Raw genomic sequence first — 23,334 nt, 5'->3', positions numbered from 1 at the left:
TTTGTCATCATTTAGACATATCATTTCAGTCACTGATTAGTATGTATGTTTTATGCCGTATCATTGGAAGTTCTTAATGTAAGAATCACATGTTTTAATTTGTTCTTTTCCCCTTTCACCTGTTTAGCCACAAAAGCTTCCTGCCATCGCATTGGGGTTTATTTTGTTTATTATGTTCCTTTTCTGAATGTATGAGTATTAATTTGTCATATTTATGGGTATTAACTTGTCATATTTGCACAATGATTCTAGTGTCCTGTTTCACAATTTCTTGAATTATATGCTTCTCTTATATTTTCCTGTTTAGATGCGACTTCCAACCTATCCGGTACCCGCCCCAAAAGCATTTAATATGTATTTACCTTTATTTCATTTATTCTAGGGGTATAGCTCCGGACTACACATGTTATAATGTCTTTGTTAATATACATTTTCTTGCCTTTTGCTGAAATCGGTTTTCCAGTTACATATATGGTTCTCCTCTGTTACTCTTATTATAGTATGTAGTAGTTTCATGTCTTGTTTAAAGTCTATATTTTGTTTTCATATACAGCTTCCAACCTACCCTTACAGCTTATTTTTGCCTTACATTACAAATTAGGTAGGCCCAGTTTTTATCATATAATATGTACACTTATCTTTCCTAATTAGTTTTCTTCTTTTACTACAGGTATGAATGAATTTATTTGTACTGTTTGCCCTTGTATTGCAGGCTTTCTTATTATTACTGTTCCGCTCTAATGCTTTTGAGTTTCCTTCTCCTGGTTTGTTGAGTGGAAAATATATTGTCTAGTGAATGATGAACGTGGAATTTTTCACATTTTTTGTCCTGACTAAGGTGTTCCAACTAAAGGCTCTTTTTATGACTGTGACTTTCCCAAAGAGCTTACATTTGTTTTGTTTTGCTTTGGAATATTTCGTTTTTCTCTCTCTATTTTTCTATCACTTCTATAGTAATTTTCAGGGGCTTTTCCCTGGGACATACTATACTTTTATTGTTTTCTTATATACCAGTGTCACGCTATAACCATTGGGTTTGATACCGATGTCTGGGACTTACATCCATTGAGGGTGCTCCTTCAATGGATGACGGTATCTCATTTATTAGATTTTGAGCAGACTTCCATTCCATTTTTCGGAGTGGCCTGCGGTTTCGGCATTATTGCCCACCTATGAGTTACTTGTATAGATGAGCGCGGGGTTAATAAAGAGACGTCTAACGACTTTCGTTGCGATTGTGTACAGGTTGACTCGGGTATTTAAAATTGTTTAGAAATGGTTAGTTGTATACGCGGGAGAGCCTAACCTATAAAATTTTTATTTCTCTGCGTGCGTTGTAGCCACTTAAGGTTCATTGGGGTGATTACGTTGTAGCTAATCAGCGGGACCCGTTGGACCGCTGCTCCTCGACTCAGAGGACCTTATTCGCAGGTTTTTTGAGTTCATTTTGGGAGTGTTTGCAATGTCCCTTTTTGGGGGCTCTATCATGGCGTTGGAGCCCATGGCCACTAATTACCAGTGTAGTTTTTGGCAGGCATGTTGTAGCTGTCTTTAGAAGCACACTCTGGGGAGTAGTATTTGTTAATTTGGGATAGAGTAGTATAAATATATAATAGCCGACACTAACCTTCTTCTGCTCTATTTTCTTTTCACTTTTGTGGCTTTCAATTGTCTGTTTATTTAACCTGCGGCAAAAGCATAGGGCTTTCCGCCAATTAGTAATTTATGTCTTTGGGTTCCGTTGCTGGGACGCTCTTGAAGACGCGTGAGTATAAAGGACTTTTATAGATTTGCCAATACAATTTGACACAACCCAGATATCGGTGTTCTACCATACCAAAGTTCTGGTACCCAATTCATTATGCTGCCTCTTGAGAGAGTGATAAATCACTTCCCAGGAGACCACATAAATCTTATAAAGTTTTGCCAAATATGGCATTCCTGGAATAAGTTTCAGCCTGGACTCTCGTGGCCCCGTAACGGCACCTTTAATACCAAAACCCTGCAAAGGTTATTAAACTTTATTTACACATATACACCCGATTCCACCCGTCATCTTCACTATCAGATCCTCAATAGATGGCTATTCCCTTTGTGGAACCCGGATCAACACCGTCCGCAGTGACCACAGATTTAGGGATCAATATTAACCGCCCCATAATGACTGGACGTAATCCGAACCCGATCTAATTTTGTTGCTCTCAGTTACTCACACTACTCAGCTTCTCATTTAGGATCCAGAAACCATTTCTCTGTATATATATTGATGTGATGTTTCTGTTTCTAGTACAGATAACATGTCTTTATTTTATTTTTTCTAGGTTTAATTGCAAGTGTATATTTATGGTACCACACAAATGACCTAACTAAGTCAGCAAGTTATTTATTTGTTTCTAAGCATACCTTCCCAGGGGAGTTCTTATCAACTGCAGGGAAGAGCGATCCCCAGAGGATGTTCATTTTATGTTTTTTTTATATAAACCTTAACTGACTTATTTATGCCATTTTACTCTATACGGGATCCCTTTTAAATAAAAGCTGTGTATTGCTCATTGTTAAAATGTTTTCTGCTTTAACTGTTACGCTGTTTAAATTGATGTTTAAATTGATGTGACATTCACTTCTTTAGTTTTTTCATGAATATAAAGCCTTCATTTTTGAAATCTCTCTATGACATCTGAAAGCTTTTCATTATTTCCTTGTCTAAGAAAGAAGAAATATTTAATAACCATTATCCGTTATATGGAATGAATGCGAAAAATATTCCCCTGAACTGGCCATTTGGGGGAGCATTTTGCGCTGATCATAGATTTTGTAATATTCTTGGACTGAGAATTGGTAAAGCTTTCAGACATATACACTCCACTTTCTGATTCCTTTCTATTCAAAACAGCAACTATTGCTCTTTTTATCTCTCTGTCTTTCACTGTGAGTGATTGTGAGAAGAACTGGTGTACATTATTCGTGTGCAGCGGTCCTGGAATTTATGCTTTGTGTATTTAACTAACACCTTGCTTCAACTAACTCTTACCACATGGTGGCTTTGTCTTAAAGCGATATGCTTCTCTCTACTTCTTTGACTGACTGAAAAGGGTTACTTAAACTCTATGTGAAGGTCAATCAAGTGGCTGCACTTTTTAATGTTTTTCTTCCATTTATCTTTTTCGAGGAACCTTTTTCTTGCATTGTCGTCTGAATACGCCTTGCTGCAATTCAGATGTATAATATTTTGTTTTATTTTTATTTTTATTTTTATATATTTTATCTTTTTTTTGGGGATTTTTTATAATTTTTCATTTTCGATGCTTTGTTTCTTACCAAGCCTCTTTCCTGGCCCCCATTTATACCCATGACCCGCCTCCTAGCATTCTGACTTCTTTCAATAACTTAACCACATAAATTGCACTACTGGTCGGTTTTAGTTTTGCCTTTCCCCAGATGACGTCCCTTACCGAGGAGACGACTGCTAGCAAATAAGAGATACCCGATAATGTATCTGATCTGAAGGCTATGTTGCAGCAAAGAATCGCTAAATTAAAAGACAGATGCACAGACACCAACATTACCTGGTGTGAGAAACAAGATATTATTCAGCGTGAGTTTCAACAGATGCATAAAGAGACAGGCTCTCCACTTATTAGAGTTACAAAAAGCTTTGGCCTCTACCTCTCTTTCTGAATCATCTAACTCGTAAGTCCTGCTGGCCTCCTGCAGCTGAGGGCTCAACCCTTGGTGAATGGTAGTCATCACAGGTGAAGATTCCATATCTATTGGCGATAAATTGCAACGCATTGCCCTCCATACATCAATAATTGAACATTTACCATCATCTCTAAATTCTAATTGTTTTTTTTGTAGATATAATTTCATATATACTATTGCTATTTATGTAAATTGGCTTTTCATTATTGAACCCTTCTGGTTACCCTTTTGCTTTTGCACGTAATTAGCACTGTTTTCTCCATGTTTACATTGTCTTTCATCTCTATTCAATTCACACTGATTATGCCCACTAAAATATAGCAATGTATCATTCAAGCATACAGTTATTTTGCTTATTCCTTTGCCAGCCTCTGGCTCTTGATGGACTGATTATGATGGTGTATGCCTAGAATAAAGATCTATCCAAGCCCAAATGATGTTAGATCCCCCAAGGTTGTAGCAATAATCTTTACACCTTGTAAACTACTGGACCACAAGTCTCGGGTCCATGTGAAAGATATACAGGTTTACTCAGCCGCAGAACCAGATGTTACCAGCCTAACCATCTCAAGACCGACCACTTCCTTCAACAGGCCAGCCTGAAAACCCAGTCCTGTTAGATCTCCGTCCAGATTCTTCAGCGCTTCCACCGCCTCAACCATGATCGATGAAAGAGACTTTAGAACTGATACTTAATTTGAGAACTACTGTTGCTGTTTATGGACATTATAGATTCATATTTTGTTTTGTTTTAGCAGTAATCCTGTCTAGATATTGAAAAGGTTTTATTTTTATTTTTCTATTATTTTCTTTATTGTTCTTTATTGTTCTAATTGTTTTTCTAAGAGTTTCCCTATTATTTCTGTTTATGTAATTTGAATGGAAGTTGATATTGCTCAGATACGAGTATCAACCAATTATGCAATTGTTTAACTCTGATGTAGACTTACTTACGTTGCATGTCTTCCTGTAGGTTTGACTAAGCTGCAAGTGGGGTAATGGATATATATATAAAATGCTTCCCATACTTCCAGGTCATTATGCATATGTCAAGATCCATGCATAACCTTTGATACCATTTTTGCTGTATGAGGCAACCTCATACTTGCTATCCACTTATTAGTGCTCATGATTGGATGCCAATGATGAGTAATAGTAAGATCCAAGAATTCCGACCTGTTTAAGGATTCTGAATACCTACAACCTTAAACAGCCTGCAATCTGAATACTAACTATATATTTGTTGAGCCACCCTAACAATGCTTAATCGAAACCACTGTTCCTTCTCAAGACTACTGAGATACATACATTAGATTATCTCCCTATGTACTATGCAACAGATACAATAGAAGTCATAGAAAGACCTGAAAGTATTAGTATGACCTATACTTCATGAGAGTTTGTAGATGAACTCATGGTTTTGTCCCATTCATAAAACCTCTATCACTACAGGTTTGAGTACGCCTCAAGAGGGGTAACATCAAGATTAAGGCCCAAGGGGTTGAGTAATATAAAGGGAATTCCATATGCCCAGAAATATACCACCTAAGAATGAAGTTTTCTGTCTGGCATAATATCTGCTAGCAATCCATAAGAGCAAAACTCCCCCTCTCGTTTGAAAGCTTGCCACCTTCTGGAATGGATGATGACAAGCTTGACGAGCTTTGTGTCACCCCTCCTCAGAGGGGGTGACAAGTGGGGAATGTATAATTATAGTACAGCAAGAGACCCTCACTGGATGCCCACCGGAAGGGTGGGAAGGCCAGATTTTAGGACTCAGGCTGTAAAAATACCAGCCAGGTTTAAAAATCTATGACTGGCTGCGCAAGGACTTGCTTTTCCTGTAAGTTAATATGTGTCCCCGCTTGGGATCCATCCACTGGAATAGTGATGGGTCAATTTACATACCTTTAACAGCTAAAATAACTGAAGAAGTACTGACTAGGCCAAATAACAAGTACATGATTTAATATTTCAGAATCTGTAAAAAGCAGGTCTGAACAATGAGTCCTGACACAAACTGGTACAACTGTCACTTTAAATCAGATGAGCAAAATGGAGTCTATTAGTTTTGTATAAAAGGCAACAGAGGTTATACAGGGTTATACAGGGTTATACAGGGTTCTTAAGATGGTGTGAAAGTATTGCGACACAGACAGCTGTGGAACTGTTATCTCAAAGCTTCTCAAAACATGCTGATAAGACTGCATGGGAAAGTATCATCTCAGAAATTGAGAGCTAGGTATCTCACCATTGACTTCTATGGAGAGTTTGTGTATAAAAGAGGGGACAATTTGCCATAGCTTCGGTATCCGCCCCAACGCTTATCTCAGACGGCGAAGCTCTGTCCGGTTGTACCCAGAATCTGTCTGCTGAATGTACCTGATTAAAGTCTGTTGTGCAAATAAAATCCTTATTCCAAATGATGATTTGTGGGCTTAACTTAATGATGAAAGGCTGTAAGTATAAATGCTTTTGTTGCATCCAGCAGCTATCTCTCACTGCATTGTATAACTTGTAATCTGGTTCCAGTTTGTCATAAGGCTGGTACCTTTTCCTTAGCTCTAGTGTCTCTCTCAGTAGCAACTCCTCTTAGAACTTCACAACCCCCTGATTGCCCCAGTTCTAGGGCTATTTAGGGATGGAGTCAGATTAAGGTCACCCTAGCCTTCTTGGGGAGGGGGCTTGGGACCCCTTAATTTCTAGACACTAATAAACAAAACAAAATAGACTAGGACGTCCATTCTTCAATCTGTATTTCAGACCCTACAGATTAGCAGATAATCAGCCTTATTTTCGAAAGTGATGGGCGCCCAGATTTCGACCCAAATTGGGAGATAGGCGCCCATCTCGCAAAGGCGCCCAAATCGGTATAATCGAAAGCCGATTTTGGGCGTCTTCAACTGCAATCTGTCATGGAAACGGGCAAAGTTGACGGGGGCGTGTCAGAGGTGTGGTGAAGGCGGGACTGGAGCGTGTTTATTGGCCGAGGAGAGATGGGCACCTTCGGCCGATAATCAAAAAAAGAAAGGCGTTTTTAGCGCGAATTTGGGTCATTTTCATTGGACCCTTTTTTTTCACAAACAAGTCCCAAAAAAGTGCCCTAAATGACCACATGACCACAGGAGGGAATCGGGGATGATCACCCCTGACTCCCCCAGTGGTCAGTAACCCCCTCCCAGCATAAAAAAACAACTTTAACAACATTTTTGGCAGCCTCTATGCCAGCCTCAAATGCCATACCCAGCTCCATCACAGCAGTATGCAGGTCCCTGGAGCAGTTGTTAGTGGTGCAGTGGACTTCACCTAGGTGGACCCAGGCCCATCCCCCCCCCCCACCTGTTACACTTCTGGTGGTAAATGGGAGCCCTCCAAACCGCCCCCAAAACCCACTGTACCCACATGTAGGTGCCCCCCTTCAGCCATAAGTGCTGTGGTAATGGTGTAGAGTTGTGGGCAGTGGGTTTTGGGGGGGATTTGAGGGGCTCAGCACCCAAGGGATGGGAGCTATGGACTTGGGAGGTATTTAATTTGTTTTTTTAATTGTTACAAGTGCCCCCTAGGGTGCCCGGTTGGTGTCCTGGCATGTGAGGGGGACCACTGCACTATGAATCCTGGCCCCTCCCACGACCCAATGCCTTGGATTTGTTTGTTTTTGAGCTGGGCGCCTTCGGTTTCCATTATCGCTGAAAAACGAAACCAGCCAGCTCAAATCCGCACAAATCCGATGCATTTGCCAGGCACAAACCATATTATCGAAAAAAAAGATGGGTGCCCATTTTTTTTCGAAAATACGGTCTGGCCCGCCCCTTCACGTACCCGTTCTCAGACATAGACGCCCATGGAGATGGGCGTTTGCGTTCGATTATGCCCCTTTATGTGGCCTTTTACTAAACTACGGTAGATCTAACACGCGGGTAGCGCATGCTAAATTGACACTACCTCTGGGGTAGTGCGGGCACCCGGCAGTAATTCCAAAGTAGATACGTGCTGTTTCCTATGGTAGAAAATAATTTTCATTTTCTACCATGGAGGCGTTCCTGGCGGTAATTGGCAGCGTGGCCACATTTCCATGCACTGACTGATTACTGTGTGAGTAGCACTTGAGCTCTTACCACCAAGTAAATAGGCATGCTACTGTTAACTCTGCAACACAACGAAACTTATACCAGAACTGGACAATACTTAATTCTTCCTCCTAGACTACCTAAATCATTCTATTACTTATGAACTTTAACGCAATCACCACTCTGTATTTCTCTACCGGAAATGGAGATTGCCATCACGGTACAATGTAAGCCACATTGAGCCTGCAAATAGGTGGGAAAATGTGGGATACAAATGCAACAAATAAATAAATATAAATGAATAAATAGTATACGGGCATTTTCCGCCCCATTAAAAAAAAAGGCCTTTTTAACTGTCGCGGTCGAAAGTGGCCCAGCGTGCGCTAATTTCACACACCCAAACTAGCACAGGCGACTTTTTACCACAGCTTAGTAAAAGGGCCCCTATGATAGGTGAAGGGTTAATACTACAACTAAAACAATGAAAAAGGTCTTCCAGAAACCCTGTTAATCTGAATTCTGCAAACAGCCCTCATCCATCAACCTGCCTTGAAAGCAAAAGCCAGTTTGCATTGTGAGTGCCCCCTGATCAAAGTTCTCCAGGAATACAGATAGAGCTGTACCTTCAGTTTCTGGTCCTCTGCCTTAATGGCTTTTAATTAACAAAAAATAAATCCCCTCAGACAATTATAGTGTCAGTGGGAAAAAGCAGGCAGGTGTGTAAAAATCCAAGAAAAACACAAGCTTTATTCTATTTCCTCGAGCCTAACTTACAGCCCCATGGCTTTATTGAGTAGATCTCTTTATTTAGAGCCAAAGGCATTTTTCATAAGAGCAGTGGGTTTATTTGTATTTGTTAATGGAAAAACAGGTTGAGAATTTTAGTCATCACAATTCTAAGGAAAAAACTGTACTGACTATGTAAATATACCTCAGTCCTGACCTGTGCCACTCTTCTGTTATTCCAATAGAGGACTTTACTACCCCTCCCCCCTGCCCCCACCCCCAAGCCACACACACATACTGCTCTGCCAAAGCTTCTTCAATCTTGACTTGCAGCACCCAATGCTATTCCAGTACATGGACCCCTCCACACATACACAAACATCTCTGCGAATGCACTTCAATGCTGACCTGCAGCACCCTCTGCTGTTCAGTACTGAGACCACCCCCCCTCATAGCTCTACTAATGTACCTAAGTCTTGCCCTGCGCATCTGCTGTTCCAGTCCTGGGACCCCTCACCACAAACAACTCGGCCAATGCACTTCAGTCCCACCCTGCAGAACATTTGCTATTTCAGCCCTTGATAACTTATATTAGGTGCCTCAAAGGCTTGACTAAAAATCATAGGAACCCTTTCACTAAGATGTGATAAGCACTTCTGCGTGCTTACCACAGCTTAAAATGGCTTACTGCGGGACACGCTCAAGCATCCTGTGATAATTTCCTAATCTGTGCACTAAGAATATTTTTCTTTTTATCGTGGAGGGGACATGTCTGGGGGGGGAGGGGAGACTTGGCATTTCTGCGCTAATCAGCACATTACTGCATGCTAACTGATTAGCATAAGATTAGCACATGAGCTCTTACAGCCTGCAAAAGAGCTGGTGGTAAGTGTTGACATGGTAATATTTTTTAATGGCCGCATGCTAATGACAACATTAGCATATGGACATTAATTGAAAAAAATAATAAAAAATTGTCCATTTTCCAGCTGGGGTAAAAAAAAATAGCCTTAGTGTACGGGAAAAACCTGCATAAGTGCATGCTAAGGTCACTTTTTACCCCAGCTTAGTAAAAGGACCCCATAGTTAACGTACCTCCCTGAGAAACTTGGCTGCTGCCAGTCAGATTTCTGATCATTATTCCTTTTCTTCAGCATGTTTGGTGAAGGGAATCCTAAATGCTGAATGATAATTCCTTTTTTTTTCTGTTTCTTCTAGATTCTGAGCTCCCAGGATGACTGGTACAAGGCAGAGCTGCGAAGCTACGAGGGATTCGTCCCTAAGAACTACATTGAGTTACAGATACCCATGTGAGTTTAATAACAATGTAACACAGTGGACCACATCTCTGTACCCTAACTGCCTTCAGGATGTTTCTGTATATTTTTTTCATGCCCAACAGCTAATCTTAGTGTTCCAGTCTGACTGAAGTAGGATCAAGACACATGCTACTCTGCTGACATCTAGTGGTTGCCCAGGATGTAGCACAGCAGTAGTGCTGACTCTGCAGTCTTCTCCTGGTCGCACTGATGCCCAGGAAACCACCAAAGCAAAAGGATCACTAGAACACAGAAACAGTGCTTTAATGGTTCTGTCTGGAGCTCCCCCCTCCTCTACCCCCCTTCTGCCCTGCCCCAGAAAGCTATCCAGCACTCTAACTGAATATGTCAGCCTAGCCAGCCCTGTTGCGGAGTAAGGGAGGCATTTTATGGCTTTTTATCCTTCACTAATAGTTCTAGTTAGTTACTCCAAGATTTATATTTGCTGCTATTACGGTTGTTGAGCCTGCAGCTTAATGTCTTCAGAAACTAACCCGACTGTGCTAATGAGGAATCCTTTGAAGCTTAACACAGCAGTTCAGATGGAAACACTTGAAAGGATAAAAATTCTTTTGAAGGGATTTGGGCAGCATTTTAGATGTCTATATGGTATTCAGCAGCCCCTGGCTAGCTCAAATGAAGAATGGAGACTTCTGGACTAAGCTGGTATTTCTAGAACTGTTTAAACTGTAATCACATAGATCCCTGGAACCACTGAAATGATCCTGTTAACAAGACCATTGTACGTGACATTGCATGTGTGCATGTGAACATTTTCTCTGGTACAGCTTCTGTTGATTGCAGTGCTAACAGCTGGCTGATACACTCAAAATACAGGTTGGCCCTAGTAACATAGTAAATGACAGCAGATAAAGATGTGAACAGTCCATCCAGTCGCCCAACAGTCCAACTCATTATCAATTCATGATTAAACCAACAGTGAATGTGATATAAAATACTCGATCATGGTCTTTCTTTGGCATTTCTGGGACACAGACCGTAAAAGTCTGTCCAGTACTGTCCTCACGTTTTAGCTACTGAAGTTGCTATTGAAGCCCTCTCCAGCCCATCCTAAACCGGATTGCCATATACAGGACCCAGATCGTACAAGTCTGTCTGACACCAGCCTTAGTTTTTCACAGTCAGAGTCGCCATCCAAGCGCCATTTGACAGGTCCACATGCATGCAGCCATTTAAGATTTTTTTTTAATACCATCCACTTTCTAATTAGAGATCCTCTGTGTTCATCCCACACCTTTTTTAATTCTTTCACCGTTTTTGTCTCTACCACCTCCCTCGGGAGGCCATTCCAGGCATCGACCATTCTCTCAGTGAAAAAGAATTTCCTGACATTACTCCTAAGTTTAGCACTCTGCAACCTTAATTCATGTCCTCTGGTTTTACCATTCCGCTTCTCTGGAAAAGATCTGTTATTCCAGGTGAGGTCTCAATAATGACTTGTATAGGGGCACCAACACCTCCTTTCGTCTTCTGGTTAAGCCACTCTCTATGTAGCCTAGCAACTTTCTGGCTACAGTCACACTGTTTTGTCATCTTCAGATCCTCAGATACTATTATCCCAAGGTCCCTCTACTTGTCTATGCACATCAGCCTCTCACCTCCTAGGACATACAGCACCCTTGGATTTCTACTCCCCAGATGCATCACTTCTTTGCATTAAATTTTAATTGTCAAACATTAGACTATTCTTCTAACTTTTGCAGATCATTTTTCATGTTTTCCATTCCCTCCGGGGTATCCACTCTATTACAAATCTTGGTATCATCTGCAAAAGGCAAACCTTAGCTTTTAACCTTTCGGCAATGTCGCTCACAAATACATTGAACAGATTTGGCCCCAGCACCGATCCTTGAGGTACTCCACTATTCACTTTTCCTTCCTCCGAGTGAATTCCTTTAGATTGTAAGCTCCTTCGAGCAGGGACTGTCCTTCTTTACTAAACTGTACAGCGCTGCGTAACCCTAGTAGCGCTCTAGAAATGTTAAGTAGTAGTAGTAATTCCATTGACCACCACCCTCTGGCATCTGTCTTGCAACAAATTTCTAATCCAGTTCACCACTTTGGGTTCTAACTTCAGCCTGTCAAGTTTATTTTAGAGCCTCCTATGAGGAACTGTGTCAAAGGCTTTGCTGAAATCTAAGTAGATTACATCTAGTGCATGTCCTCGATCCAATTCTCTCAATCAGCTTTTTTGGCATGATTTACCTTTGGTAAAACCATGTTGCCTTGGATCTTGTACCCCACTGGATTCCAGGAAATTTATTATCCTTTCCTTCAGCAATGCTTCCAGTACTTTTCCAATATCCTAAGTGAGGCTTATCGGCCTGTAGTTTCCCACTTCTTCTCTGTCACCACTTTTGTGAAGAGGGACCACATCCACTCTTCTCCAATCCCACAGAACTCCCGTCTCTAAGGATTTATTGAACAAATCCTTAAGAGGACCTGCCAGATCTTCTCTGAGCTCCCTCAATATCCTGGGATGGATTCCATCTGGTCTCATGGCTTTGTCCACCTTCAGTTTTTCAAGGTGTTCATAAACACCTTCTTCCATGAACAGTGTGATGTTTACTTCATTCTCATATGTAGCTTTGCCATCTGATCGTGGTTCTTCTCCAGGATTTTCTTCCATGAACACAGAAGTATTTGTTTAGCATGTTTGCTTTTACCTCATCACTTTCCACATAGTGGTTCACAGCATCTTTCAGTCTCACAATTCCATTTTTAGCCTTCCTCCTTTCACTACTATACCTGCAAAAAATTATTGTCTCCCCTCCTTGTGTGTAAGAAAGGTTACCAGCTGGCTTCCGGTTATAAGGAACTGGATGATTTTTTGTTACATTTGTACCCCGTGCTTTCCTACTCATGGCAGGCTCAATGCGGCTTACATGGGGCAATGGAGGGTTGAGTGACTTGCCCAGAGTCACAAGGAGCTGCTTGTGCCTGAAGTGGGAATCGAACTCAGTTCCCAAGTCCACCACCCTAACCACTAGGCCACTCTCAGATTTACCTTTATTCCCTTGCCTTCTGACTATAGAGCCAATGCAGAAATCTTCCTGTCCAATTACTGTGGGTTCAACAGTGTTTTATTGTGGGATAGCAATGCAAAAAGGATTTCAGCGCAAGTGTTAACTCTTGCAGAAACCCTGACTGCACATTGTATTAAAATTCATTCAAATGCAGTGTTTAGCTATTCCACAGCATGCACAATTAAAAAAAAAATTTGTGGCCGTGCAGCTACCATGGGAAAAATTACAAGTCCAGGGCAGCATATAAGAGTTGATTAAGAGTCTGCCAGCATCCCTTCTCTCCTCCCAACCTGACTACCCTGCCCCGGTACCTTTCTGCATTCCCCCCCTACTGACCTGATAAAACAAATTATCCCTGGTATCTGCCCCCCCCCCCATTCTCTGGTGTCTAGAAGCACCCTCCCTTCCCTTCCCTTCCCTTTCCATCCTCGTGACTAAAAAAATAGCCACTGGTGTCTAGTGGCACCCTTCCCACCCATTTGACCCCCTCCTGCAAATATTCCTGACTCCCTCCCTGATTCAAACCTACCCCTCCCCAACTCACTGATGTCTAGTATCACCATCCCTTCCCCAAAAACAATCCCTGGTGTCTAGGGACACCCACCCAACCCTTCCTACAGGTACTCCTCCCATCATGCCTTAAGAGGCAGAAACAATGCCCACTTGACCCTACCTCCAGTGCCGCCATCTTTAAAAATCATTGGGATGCACCAGGTGGACTCAGTCTGTCCTAAGGGAAAAATTCCTTTATATGGCAAACTGGCTGTGCCCAATGCATCCCAGTATGCTCCACACAGGGGAGAATGCTGCCATTTTTAAAGATGACTCTATGACAAAGCTTTTTGCACTGGCCCCTCTGTGTCATAAGGAACAGGCAACCCTACTTACATGGAAACATAGAAAATGACAGCAGATAAAGGCCATGTGGCATATCCAGTCTGCTCATCCATATCATCTGCTATCTCTTCTTCCCCCTAAGAGACCCTACATGCCTGCCCCATGCTTTCTTGAATTCAGAAATAGCCCTCATCTCCACCACCTCCACCAGGAGGTTGTTCACACATACACCACCCCAGTGGCGTAGCCAAGGGTGGGCCTGGGTGGGCCCAGGCCCACCCACTTTGGGCTCAGGCCCACCAAGTAGCAGCACACCTATGATGTGGCTGGCAGAGATCCCCAAGCCCCATCAGCCGAAAACTCCCAACAACTGTTCCTCCTGCATACGTTGTAAATAGCAGATCTTTGCCTGCAGCGAGCAGCGACTGTTACATACTGCTCGCACCGGCCCCACAGCCTTCCCTCTGATGTATTCCCACCTATGCGGAAACAGGAAGTTGTATCGGAGGGAAGGCTGTGGGGCCAACATAACCAGTGTGTATTAGTTGCTGCTTGCTGAAAGTGAAAATCTGCTATTTAAAAGGTATACGGGGAGGGGGGGATGTTTGAGAGACCATATGGCATGCAGGTGAGAGAGGGAGAGACCAAATCATTTGTGGGACAAGGTGGAGTTCTTCTGCCCACCCATCTTGGGCCCAGACCCACCCAAAATTGGGCATCTGGCTATGCCCGACCACCCTTTCCGTAAAAAGAAGCATTTCCTTAGATTACTTTTGAGTCTATCCCCCTTCAACTTCATCGTATGCCCTCTTGTTCCAGAGCTTCCTTTCAGTTGAAAAAGATCTGCCTCCTGTGCATTTATGCCATGGAGATATTTCTCAGTCATATCTCCTCTCTCTTGTCTTTCTTCCAAAATATACATATTGAGGTCTGTGAGTCTGTATATGCTTTATGATGAAGACCACTAACCATTTTAGTAGCCACCCTCTGGACGGACTCCATCCTGTTTATATCTTTTTGAAGGTGCGGCCTACAGAATTGTACACAGTACTCGAATTGTGGCCTCTCCAGAGGCTTATACAGAGGTGCCTATCACCTCCTTTTTCCTGCTGGCCATTTTTCTTCCTATCCACCCAAGCATCCTTCTGGCTTTGGCTGCCACTCTTTTTACCTGTTTCGCCACCTTAAGATCATCAGAAACGATCAACCCCAAGTCTCACTCTTCTTTTGAGCACAGAAGTACTTCTCCTCCTAAGTGGTACTGCAAGGTGATGCATGTGGGAAAAAAGAACCCGAATTATAGCTACGTCATGCAAGGTTCCACGTTAGGAGTTACGGACCAAGAAAGGGATCTGGGTGTCGTCGTCGATAACACACTGAAACCTTCTGCTCAGTGTGCTGCTGCGGCTAGGAAAGCGAATAGAATGTTGGGTATTATTAGGAAAGGTATGGAAAACAGGTGTGAGAATGTTATAATGCCGTTGTATCGCTCCATGGTGCGACCGCACCTTGAGTATTGTGTTCAATTCTGGTCGCCGCATCTCAAGAAAGATATAGTAGAATTGGAAAAGGTGCAGCGAAGGGCGACTAAAATGATAGCGGGGATGGGATGACTTCCCTATGAAGAAAGACTAAGGAGGCTAGGGCTATTCAGCTTGGAGAAGAGACGGCTGAGGGGAGACATGATAGAGGTATATAAAATAATGAGTGGAGTGGAACAGGTGGATGTGAAGCGTCTGTTCACGCTTTCAAAAATACTAGGACTAGGGGGCATGCGATTAAACTACAGTGTAGTAAATTTAAAACAAATCGGAGAAAATATTTCTTCACCCAACGTGTAATTAAACTCTGGAATTCATTGCCTGAGAATGTGGTGAAGGCGGTTAGCTTAGCAGAGTTTAAAAAGGGGTTGGACGGTTTCCTAAAGGACAAGTCCATAAACCGCTACTAAACGGACTTGGAAAAATCCAAAATTCCAGGAATAACATGTATAGAATGTTTGTACATTTGGGAAGCTTGCCAGGTGCCCTTGGCCTGGATTGGCCGCTGTCGTGGACAAGATGCTGGGCTCGATGGACCCTTGGTCTTTTCCCAGTATGGCATTACTTATGTACTTATATGCTGTCTTGGGATTCTGTAGCCCAAAAGCATGACCCTGCATTTTTAGCATTAAATCTTAGTTGTCAATTTCTGGCCATTCTTCTAGCCTCCTCATGCTATCCACGCCATCAGAGATATCTACCCTATTACAGAGTTTTGTATCATCCATAAAGAGACAAATCTTACCTGACAGCCCTTCCGCAATATCACTCACAAAAATGTTAAAAAGAGCCGGGCCAAGGACTGAACCCTGCAGTGCACCACTGGTAACATAATTTTCCGCCGAGTGAACTCCATTTACCACCATCCTCTGTGTTCTCACACTTAACCAGTTTCTAACCCAGTTAGTGACTTTTCGGTCCAGACCAAGGGCACTCAGTTTATTTATCAGTCATCTGTGTGGAACCATGTCAAAAGCTTTATTGAAATCTAAGTACACCACATCTAGTGCTCCCCCTAAATCCAACTGTTTGGTCACCCAGTCACAAAGAAGTTAATCAGATTAGTCTGACAAGGCCTTCCTTTAGTAAAAGCTGCTTCCTCAGGTCATGCAATCCATTTGATTCCAGAAACCTCTCTATCCTCTGTTTTAAAAACATTTTCATTAATTTACTCACCACTAAGACTAACCAGCCTGTAGTTCTCAACCTCCTCTTTACTTCTGCTTTTGTGGCGATAGATGGCATCTGCCTTTCTCCAGTCCTCTTGGACTCCTCCATACTGTAGAGAATCATTGAAAAGGTCAGAGAGCAGAGCCGCCAGGGCTTCTCTAAGTTCTTTTCATACCCTCAGATGTATCCCATCTGGTTCCATCTATCACATTGCTTGCAAGGATGTGAAATTCTGATTGTCTCATTGAGTTTCCTGAGAACATCAGAACTACAGATCCATGCATGCAACAGGGTAAAAGTTGAGACTGGGTTGGCCTTTTCCTTATCACATACAGTCAGGTGACAACCCTCATTTGTAGATCTGATTTTTTTTTAGGAAAATTGGTGGGAAGACGAAAATTATGTCTATATACACAGTGGTGATATATTGCTGGGTCATGCTGGGCCACTGACCTGGAACCTTTCTGACCTGCTACAGATTTTAAGACATTGTGACAGAGCTGCCAAAGGGTCCCAGTTTTTGAGAGGGAGATTTTAGTACAAACCCCCAGCCCTGCTCCACCCTGCCTTGGCTTCACCCACTCATATCTCAGGATGAATTCATTATCAGTTAATCAGGGGATTATTTAATCCGAGATAGACTATGTTTCGCCCTGGAGCTGTTTCAAGGAACACCCCCTACAATAATAAAGACAGAGATTAATATATATCCCCACCCCATTATTGCCATCAAAAGATAATCATAAAGTTACCTAATTTAAACAGTGCCAATATTTCTCAGCCCCTTACACATACAGCTTTGAAATGGTGGCGGTGTTTTTTTCCATGGCTTTTAACTCCCTCAAGCTGATCATGTGATATAGACGAGAGACCAATCATAGAGCTCCTGAACAGCAACATCATCCATTCTATCTCTAAATTAAGCCCCGCAGGAGTGATAGTGTTCAATTTAAAAATCAAGTTCTGTTCCCGATAATTAAGTACCCTCTCTATGTCTCCTCCCTCCCACTCTACATTTATCTGGTCAATAACCTGCCACCTGAAATCCTGCAGCGAATGTCCTTTCTCCACCCAATGCTCTACTAAAAGGGCCTGAAGGGACTCTGTATGTACTCAAGATTTATGTTCATTTTTTAGTCTAATCTTAATCGAGCAGCTACTCCTTCCAAAATATATCAGATCACATGGGCACACTATGCAATAAATACATTCCTAGTACTGCATGTGGTAGATTGTCTTACCCTAAATTCATATTTTTGATCTGTATCATGAACCTGTAAAGCATACAATCTATCAAGAAGGGAAATGGGACTGATATACTGCCTTTCTGAGGTTTTTGCAACTACATTCAAAGTGGTTTACATATATTCAGATACTTATTTTTTGTACCAGGGGCAATGGAGGGTTAAGTGACGCCCAGAGTCACAAGGAGCTGCAGTGGGAATTGAACTCAGTTCCCCAGGATCAAAGTCCACTGCACTAACCACTAGGCTACTCCTCCACTAAAGGAGGAGCTAATCCACTAAATTGATCGCTGCTACAAATCTAATGAGAGAAGGATCACCTAAGGACCCTGATCCATTTGTTGGAGGATACAAGTTGGTGTGGATGCAGCACATCAGTCTTATCAATAAAATCAGCTAGCTGCATCAACACAATCCCCCCCCCCCCCCCCCCCATATTCAAAAGCATTTAATCGGCTATCCGGCGATATTCAGTTTGGGGGGGGGGGGGATAGCTGGCTATCTACCACTGAAAATGACCGGTTAGCGGCTAGCAGATAGCTGGTTATATCGGCCGACAATTTTCAGCCCCACTTTAGTGGCTCTATTTGGCTGCATGAATATGTGGGTATCTTTGGCTGGTTAGAAGAAGTCTGAATATCAACATAGCCGGTTATATTCTAACTGGCCAAAAATAAACTGGATATTCAGTGGTAGTCACTGGAAATGGCCAGGCTTTGAATATCCAGGTTTAACTGTGACCACGGGAGTAAGCCAGGCTAACTCCCGCAGTCTAAATATCGTCCCCAATATATTTTATTATCTTTGAAACATAAGGTAATTGGGATATAAGGCGATAGTTGACTGGAACAATGGCATCCTTGATGTTCCCTTTCAATTTAGGGTATATACTTGCGACCTTCCAAGGGCAGGGACTGTGCAGGTTTCCAAGCTAGTTTTGATCATAGACTGCAGGAAGTCTATAAGACAGGAAGAGAAATGGCACACAGAACATGACAGGTTAGGTTCTCACAGCCTTTAGAGCTCTGTGAATATCTGTTTGATCAGATAAACAAAACGAAGATAATATGGCTACACTTAAGTTGACAACAGAATAAGCCAATACAGAGGGAACCACCATAATCACAGTAGCAGGCCGCAATGTGAGAACCTTATCTATAAAACTTTGCGCATGTCCAGCTTCTCCCCTATCTCTTCCCTTGCACTCCCCACCCCTGACCCTACCTCATGGTCTGGCATCTCTATCCCTTCCCTTCATTGGTCCACATGTCTCTCCCCTTCTGATTCCCCCTATACCTCCAGTCCAGCCATCTTTCCCCCTCTTTTCCCCTTCCCTTTGCTCCAGGTCTGCCTCTCTCTTCCCTCTTGTTTCCTCCTCCCCAGATCCAGTATTTCTTCCCCTCCTTTGCTCTAGATCTCTCTCTCTCTCTCTCTCTGTCTCTCCATCTCTTTTTCCTTCTTCCTAGGTACATAACCTCTCCTCCTCCCTTTGCTCTGGGTCTCTCTCTCTCTCTCTCTCTCTCTCTGTCTCTCCATCTCTTTTTCCTTCTTCCTAGGTACATAACCTCTCCTCCTCCCTTTGCTCTGGGTCTCTCTCTCTCTCTCTCTCTCTCCTCTCTCTCTCTCTCTGTCTCTCCATCTCTTTTTCTTCTTCCTAGGTACATAACCTCTCCTCCTCCCTTTGCTCTGGGTCTCCTCTCTCCTCTCTCTCCCTCTCTCCTCTCCCCCTTCTCTTCTCTCCTCTCTCTCTTCTCCTGTCTCTCCATCTCTTTTTCCTTCTTCCTAGGTACATAATCCTCTCCTCCTCCCTTTGCTCTGGGTCTCTCTCTCTCTCTCTCTCTCTCTCTGTCTTGCTCTCTCTCTTTCTCTTCCTTCTGCTTCCCTCCTACTAAGTCTATCATCTCTACCCTATCCTCCCTTGCACCATGTCCCGCCCACAGGAAACTACTACTACTACTACTACTTATCAAACATCGTAGGTGGCCAGGGTAAAGCCCTAGTGAGACCAGTTTGCAAGCAGCCTGTGTTCACAGCTGCCTCTGCTGATGACCACCACAGGTCTGAGGACCAGTGGGAGTGGTGGTGCTGGGGGGGGTGCCTGACATGCAGAGGGGGCTGGAGAGGCACTGGATCTGCGAAGGAGGTATGGGAGAGATGATGGACTTGGAGGGAGGGAAGCAGAATGGAAAAGAGAGAGAGAGACCCGGAGCAAGGGGAACGGGCTTTCTGTGGAGTTGCTATGGCAGAGGAAGGGAAAGGAAGGATGACAGATTTGCAGGGGAGGGAGAGGGTTCAGCTACAGGCAGCCCCTACTATTGGGAGGCCCTGGGGTTATTGTTACCCTGACTTTCACGGTGTGTCTTTGAACACTTGATGTGTAGATTTTGTTAAATATTATTGCTGCTTTCCTGTTTTAAATTAGAGTTCCTTTCTTCTTTTATTCATGTTATTGTACTATGCACACTACTGTGATCTGCACGACAGCCCAGGCGGTATATCAAGATTTTAATAAACATAAACACATTAGTGGTGGGACTTACCTGATTAAGTCTGCTGAATTATCCAGTTAAAGTTAATCAAATCAACCCCTCTGGATAATTGTTACCCAGATATTATCTCTTGTATGGTTTATATCTAATTCTTTCCAGTAGGTGGCAGTATTATGCTTTGTAAGACAAGACCAAAGCTCTGTCAGCAACTTCAAATAGAAAACTACCTGCTGTTCAATGTTTCAACAGTTCTGGCATGTAGTAATGTCAGTGGTGTGCTGGAGCGGCTCTCATGGGTCTCACCAGAGCTGTTTGTTGTTTGTAAGAATTTTGGGAGCCGGTTGTTAAAGTAGGGCCCCCCACCGTGGCTACTTTAACAACTGGCTCCCAAAATGTGGGCTCGGGCCATCTCCTGAATTCTCTTTTACTTTGCTGGTAGGGATGCTGAGCCCCACCAGCCAAGTAATAGACTGCTGCTACTCTCCGCTCCTTCTTTCCAGTTCAGAGCAGCAGGCTGGGACTTGTGCATGCGAGAAGCAGTTAAAGGGTCCTTTTTATAAACTGTGGTAAAAGGGGGCCTTTTTAACATGCGCTGAGGCCCCCTTTTACTGTAGTGGGTAAAAGGCTGTCTTTTTTCTCAAAAAGAAATGGTTGTGCGGTAAGTGAAACCACTTGCCTTATGGCCATTTCGAAGGGGAGCACTTTCCGCCACCCATGGTGGTGGATAAGGGTTCTCGCGCTAACCTGGCGGTAACTGGGCAGTTCCAATTACTACTGGGTAAGCACTGTCACTACAAAAATGAAAAAAAATTTTGTAGTCCCGGAAATGATGCACACTGGGGGTGCACGCTCAGTTTCACGTAAAGAAGCGTGCACAGGACATCAGCAAGAAGAAGGAGCAGGGCAGCGATCGCAGATGCGCCAGAGACTGGTGCTGAAGAAGGCTTCGGCTGGCGGGGGCTCCAGCAAAGGTATTTGCTTTTGTGGGGGAAGCGATGAGGTGGTGAGGGGAAGTGGCGAGAAGGTGAGGGGGAGTGACAAGGAGATGAGGGGGAGCGGTGAGGTGGGGGGGCGGCAGACCTAAAATGTGCCCCCCACCTAGGGCTGTGGCACCCTCCCACTGCGAGGTCTGGCTACGCCCCTGATAGATAGATAGATAGATAGATAGATAGATAGATAGATAGATAGATAGATAGATAGATACGATTACAAGCAAACATATTATACATTGAACTCAATCCTCTAGCAGGCCCAATACGGATGGAGCTATACTGATTAAGGGGGGCGAAATGGGGCTTTGGGCTTGGGAGAAAGAAATTGGGTAAGACTGGATAGGTGGCAAGGGAGAGAGAAACAAGGCAAGACTGGGTGAGAGGGGAGGGAGAGAGAGAGAGAGAGAGAAGAGAGAGAGAGAGAGCGAGAGAGAGACTGACAGAGATGGGGTGATACTGAATAAGGGGGGGGGGAGAGAGACAGAGGCTATAGGCTGGAAGAAAGAGAAATTGGGCAAGACTGGATAGGTGGGGACATAGGGGTCAACTTTTCAAAATGTTTGGGTATGCTAACCCAATAGAAATTACACCTCCCTGGATAAAGTCAAAGAGTTTGCTCAATTTTGAGAGTGCTCAAACACCCACAGCACCCACGGAGCTGGAAAAGATCAATGTTGGAGTCAGTTATAGTGGAAGAGGTGACGAAGACAGAAGAGAAAAAAAAATGACACATGGACAGGAGACCCTTGTAAAGAAAGTTAAAAGAAGAAAGGAAAGCAGTAACCAGAGACTGGGAACAAAACAATTAGAAAAATTAAATGGCCAGACAGCAACGGTAGAAAAAATAATTTTATTTTTAATTGAGGATAAGTAATGCAGTAGATGTGTTAGTCCATTTTAAAAGTTAATAAATATAAAGGAAAGGGGAAAAAAAAAGCAAAAAATAAGGTGACATCTTTATATTGGATATATACATTTTTTTACTAACTTTCGGAGACCAAAACCTACTTCTTCAGTTCAGGACAGTATACTACTCTAATAGTATGTTTGTCCTAACGTAAGGAAGTAGGTTTTTGCCTCCAAAAACTAGTCAAAAATTATAATAAGTTACTCCAGTAGAGATCACATGATGCTCTGAGCAGGTGTAGGCACATCTTACTCTGCTCTCAGGGCCTGGGGATTTCTCCACCTCCATCCATTGCGTATTTTCTGGAATTGGACAATTATTCACTCCGGCTAACATAGCCTAGCATATGGACAAATATCTGTCTACCTTTAACCCCATGTGACTGAATCTTATCTTCCCTATACCAACATAACATCTTTTGTACTTGTCCCCTACCGAACTTGGCGAATGCCTTTACGATATTATGTAAGCCACATTGAGCCTGCAAATAGGTGGGAAAATGTGGGATACAAATGTAACAAATAAATAATAAATAAATTTAGTTAACAAATGGCAGGGAAACCACAGAAAAAAAGGAGCAAGAAGAACAAGGCTGTGGATGACAAGAAGGCCGAAAGTCTCGGCACTGAGGTGTCGCAGTTACTATTGCGGCATTGGCGTACCTTACCTCTGCAGTTGCAGCAGCTTTGGACCCTAGAATTTCACAGCTCTCCTTGCTGCTTTCATCACAGATGGTTCATCTGGAAGCCTTCTACACAGGCCTTTCTGTTTGCAGTGTATCTCATTGTGGGTTACATGGCTGTTTTCCTTTTTTCAGGCAGTAGAAGCTTTATATTCTCATCCAATGGCTCAACTATTAGTCAATGAGAGCCGGACCTCTTCATTTACTACTACTACTACTACTACTATTTAGCATTTATATAGCGCTATAAAGCGTACGCAGCGCTGCACAAACATAGAAGAAAGACAGTCACTTGCTCAACGAGCTTAAATCTAATAGACAAAAATAATAAAGTAAGCAAATCAATTAATGTGTAGAGGAAAAGAGGAGAGGAGGGTAGGTAGAAGCGAGAGGTACAAGTGGTTACAAGTCAAAAGCAATGTTATACCTCATACGATCACTATACAACTTTGTATTTGTTATCCACCGACTGGGCAAAACGCCTTTGACAGTACTATGTAAGCCACATTGAGCCTGCAAATAGGTGGGAAAATGTGGGGCACAAATAAATAAATAAATAAATAAATCTATACGCTGGGATTTATGCCACGTTTTCGCTGGTGTAAATGGAA

At 42.9% G+C, this 23,334-nt stretch overlaps 1 protein-coding gene across 1 annotated transcript in view; it reads left to right on the top strand.

Annotated features, from left to right (window-relative positions):
- The window catches only part of LOC115477442 (GRB2-related adapter protein 2-like), a 147,682-nt gene that overhangs the window by 105,645 nt on the left and 18,703 nt on the right, over positions 1-23,334 (top strand). Inside the window, 1 exon segment of the mRNA XM_030214359.1 lies at positions 9,714-9,805. Coding sequence (XP_030070219.1) covers positions 9,714-9,805 — 92 coding nt within the window.

The sequence above is a fragment of the Microcaecilia unicolor genome, chromosome 1 (assembly GCF_901765095.1).
Source record: "Microcaecilia unicolor chromosome 1, aMicUni1.1, whole genome shotgun sequence".
Classification (NCBI taxonomy): Eukaryota; Metazoa; Chordata; class Amphibia; order Gymnophiona; family Siphonopidae; genus Microcaecilia; species Microcaecilia unicolor.
This window is presented reverse-complemented; position numbering and strand designations above follow the sequence as displayed.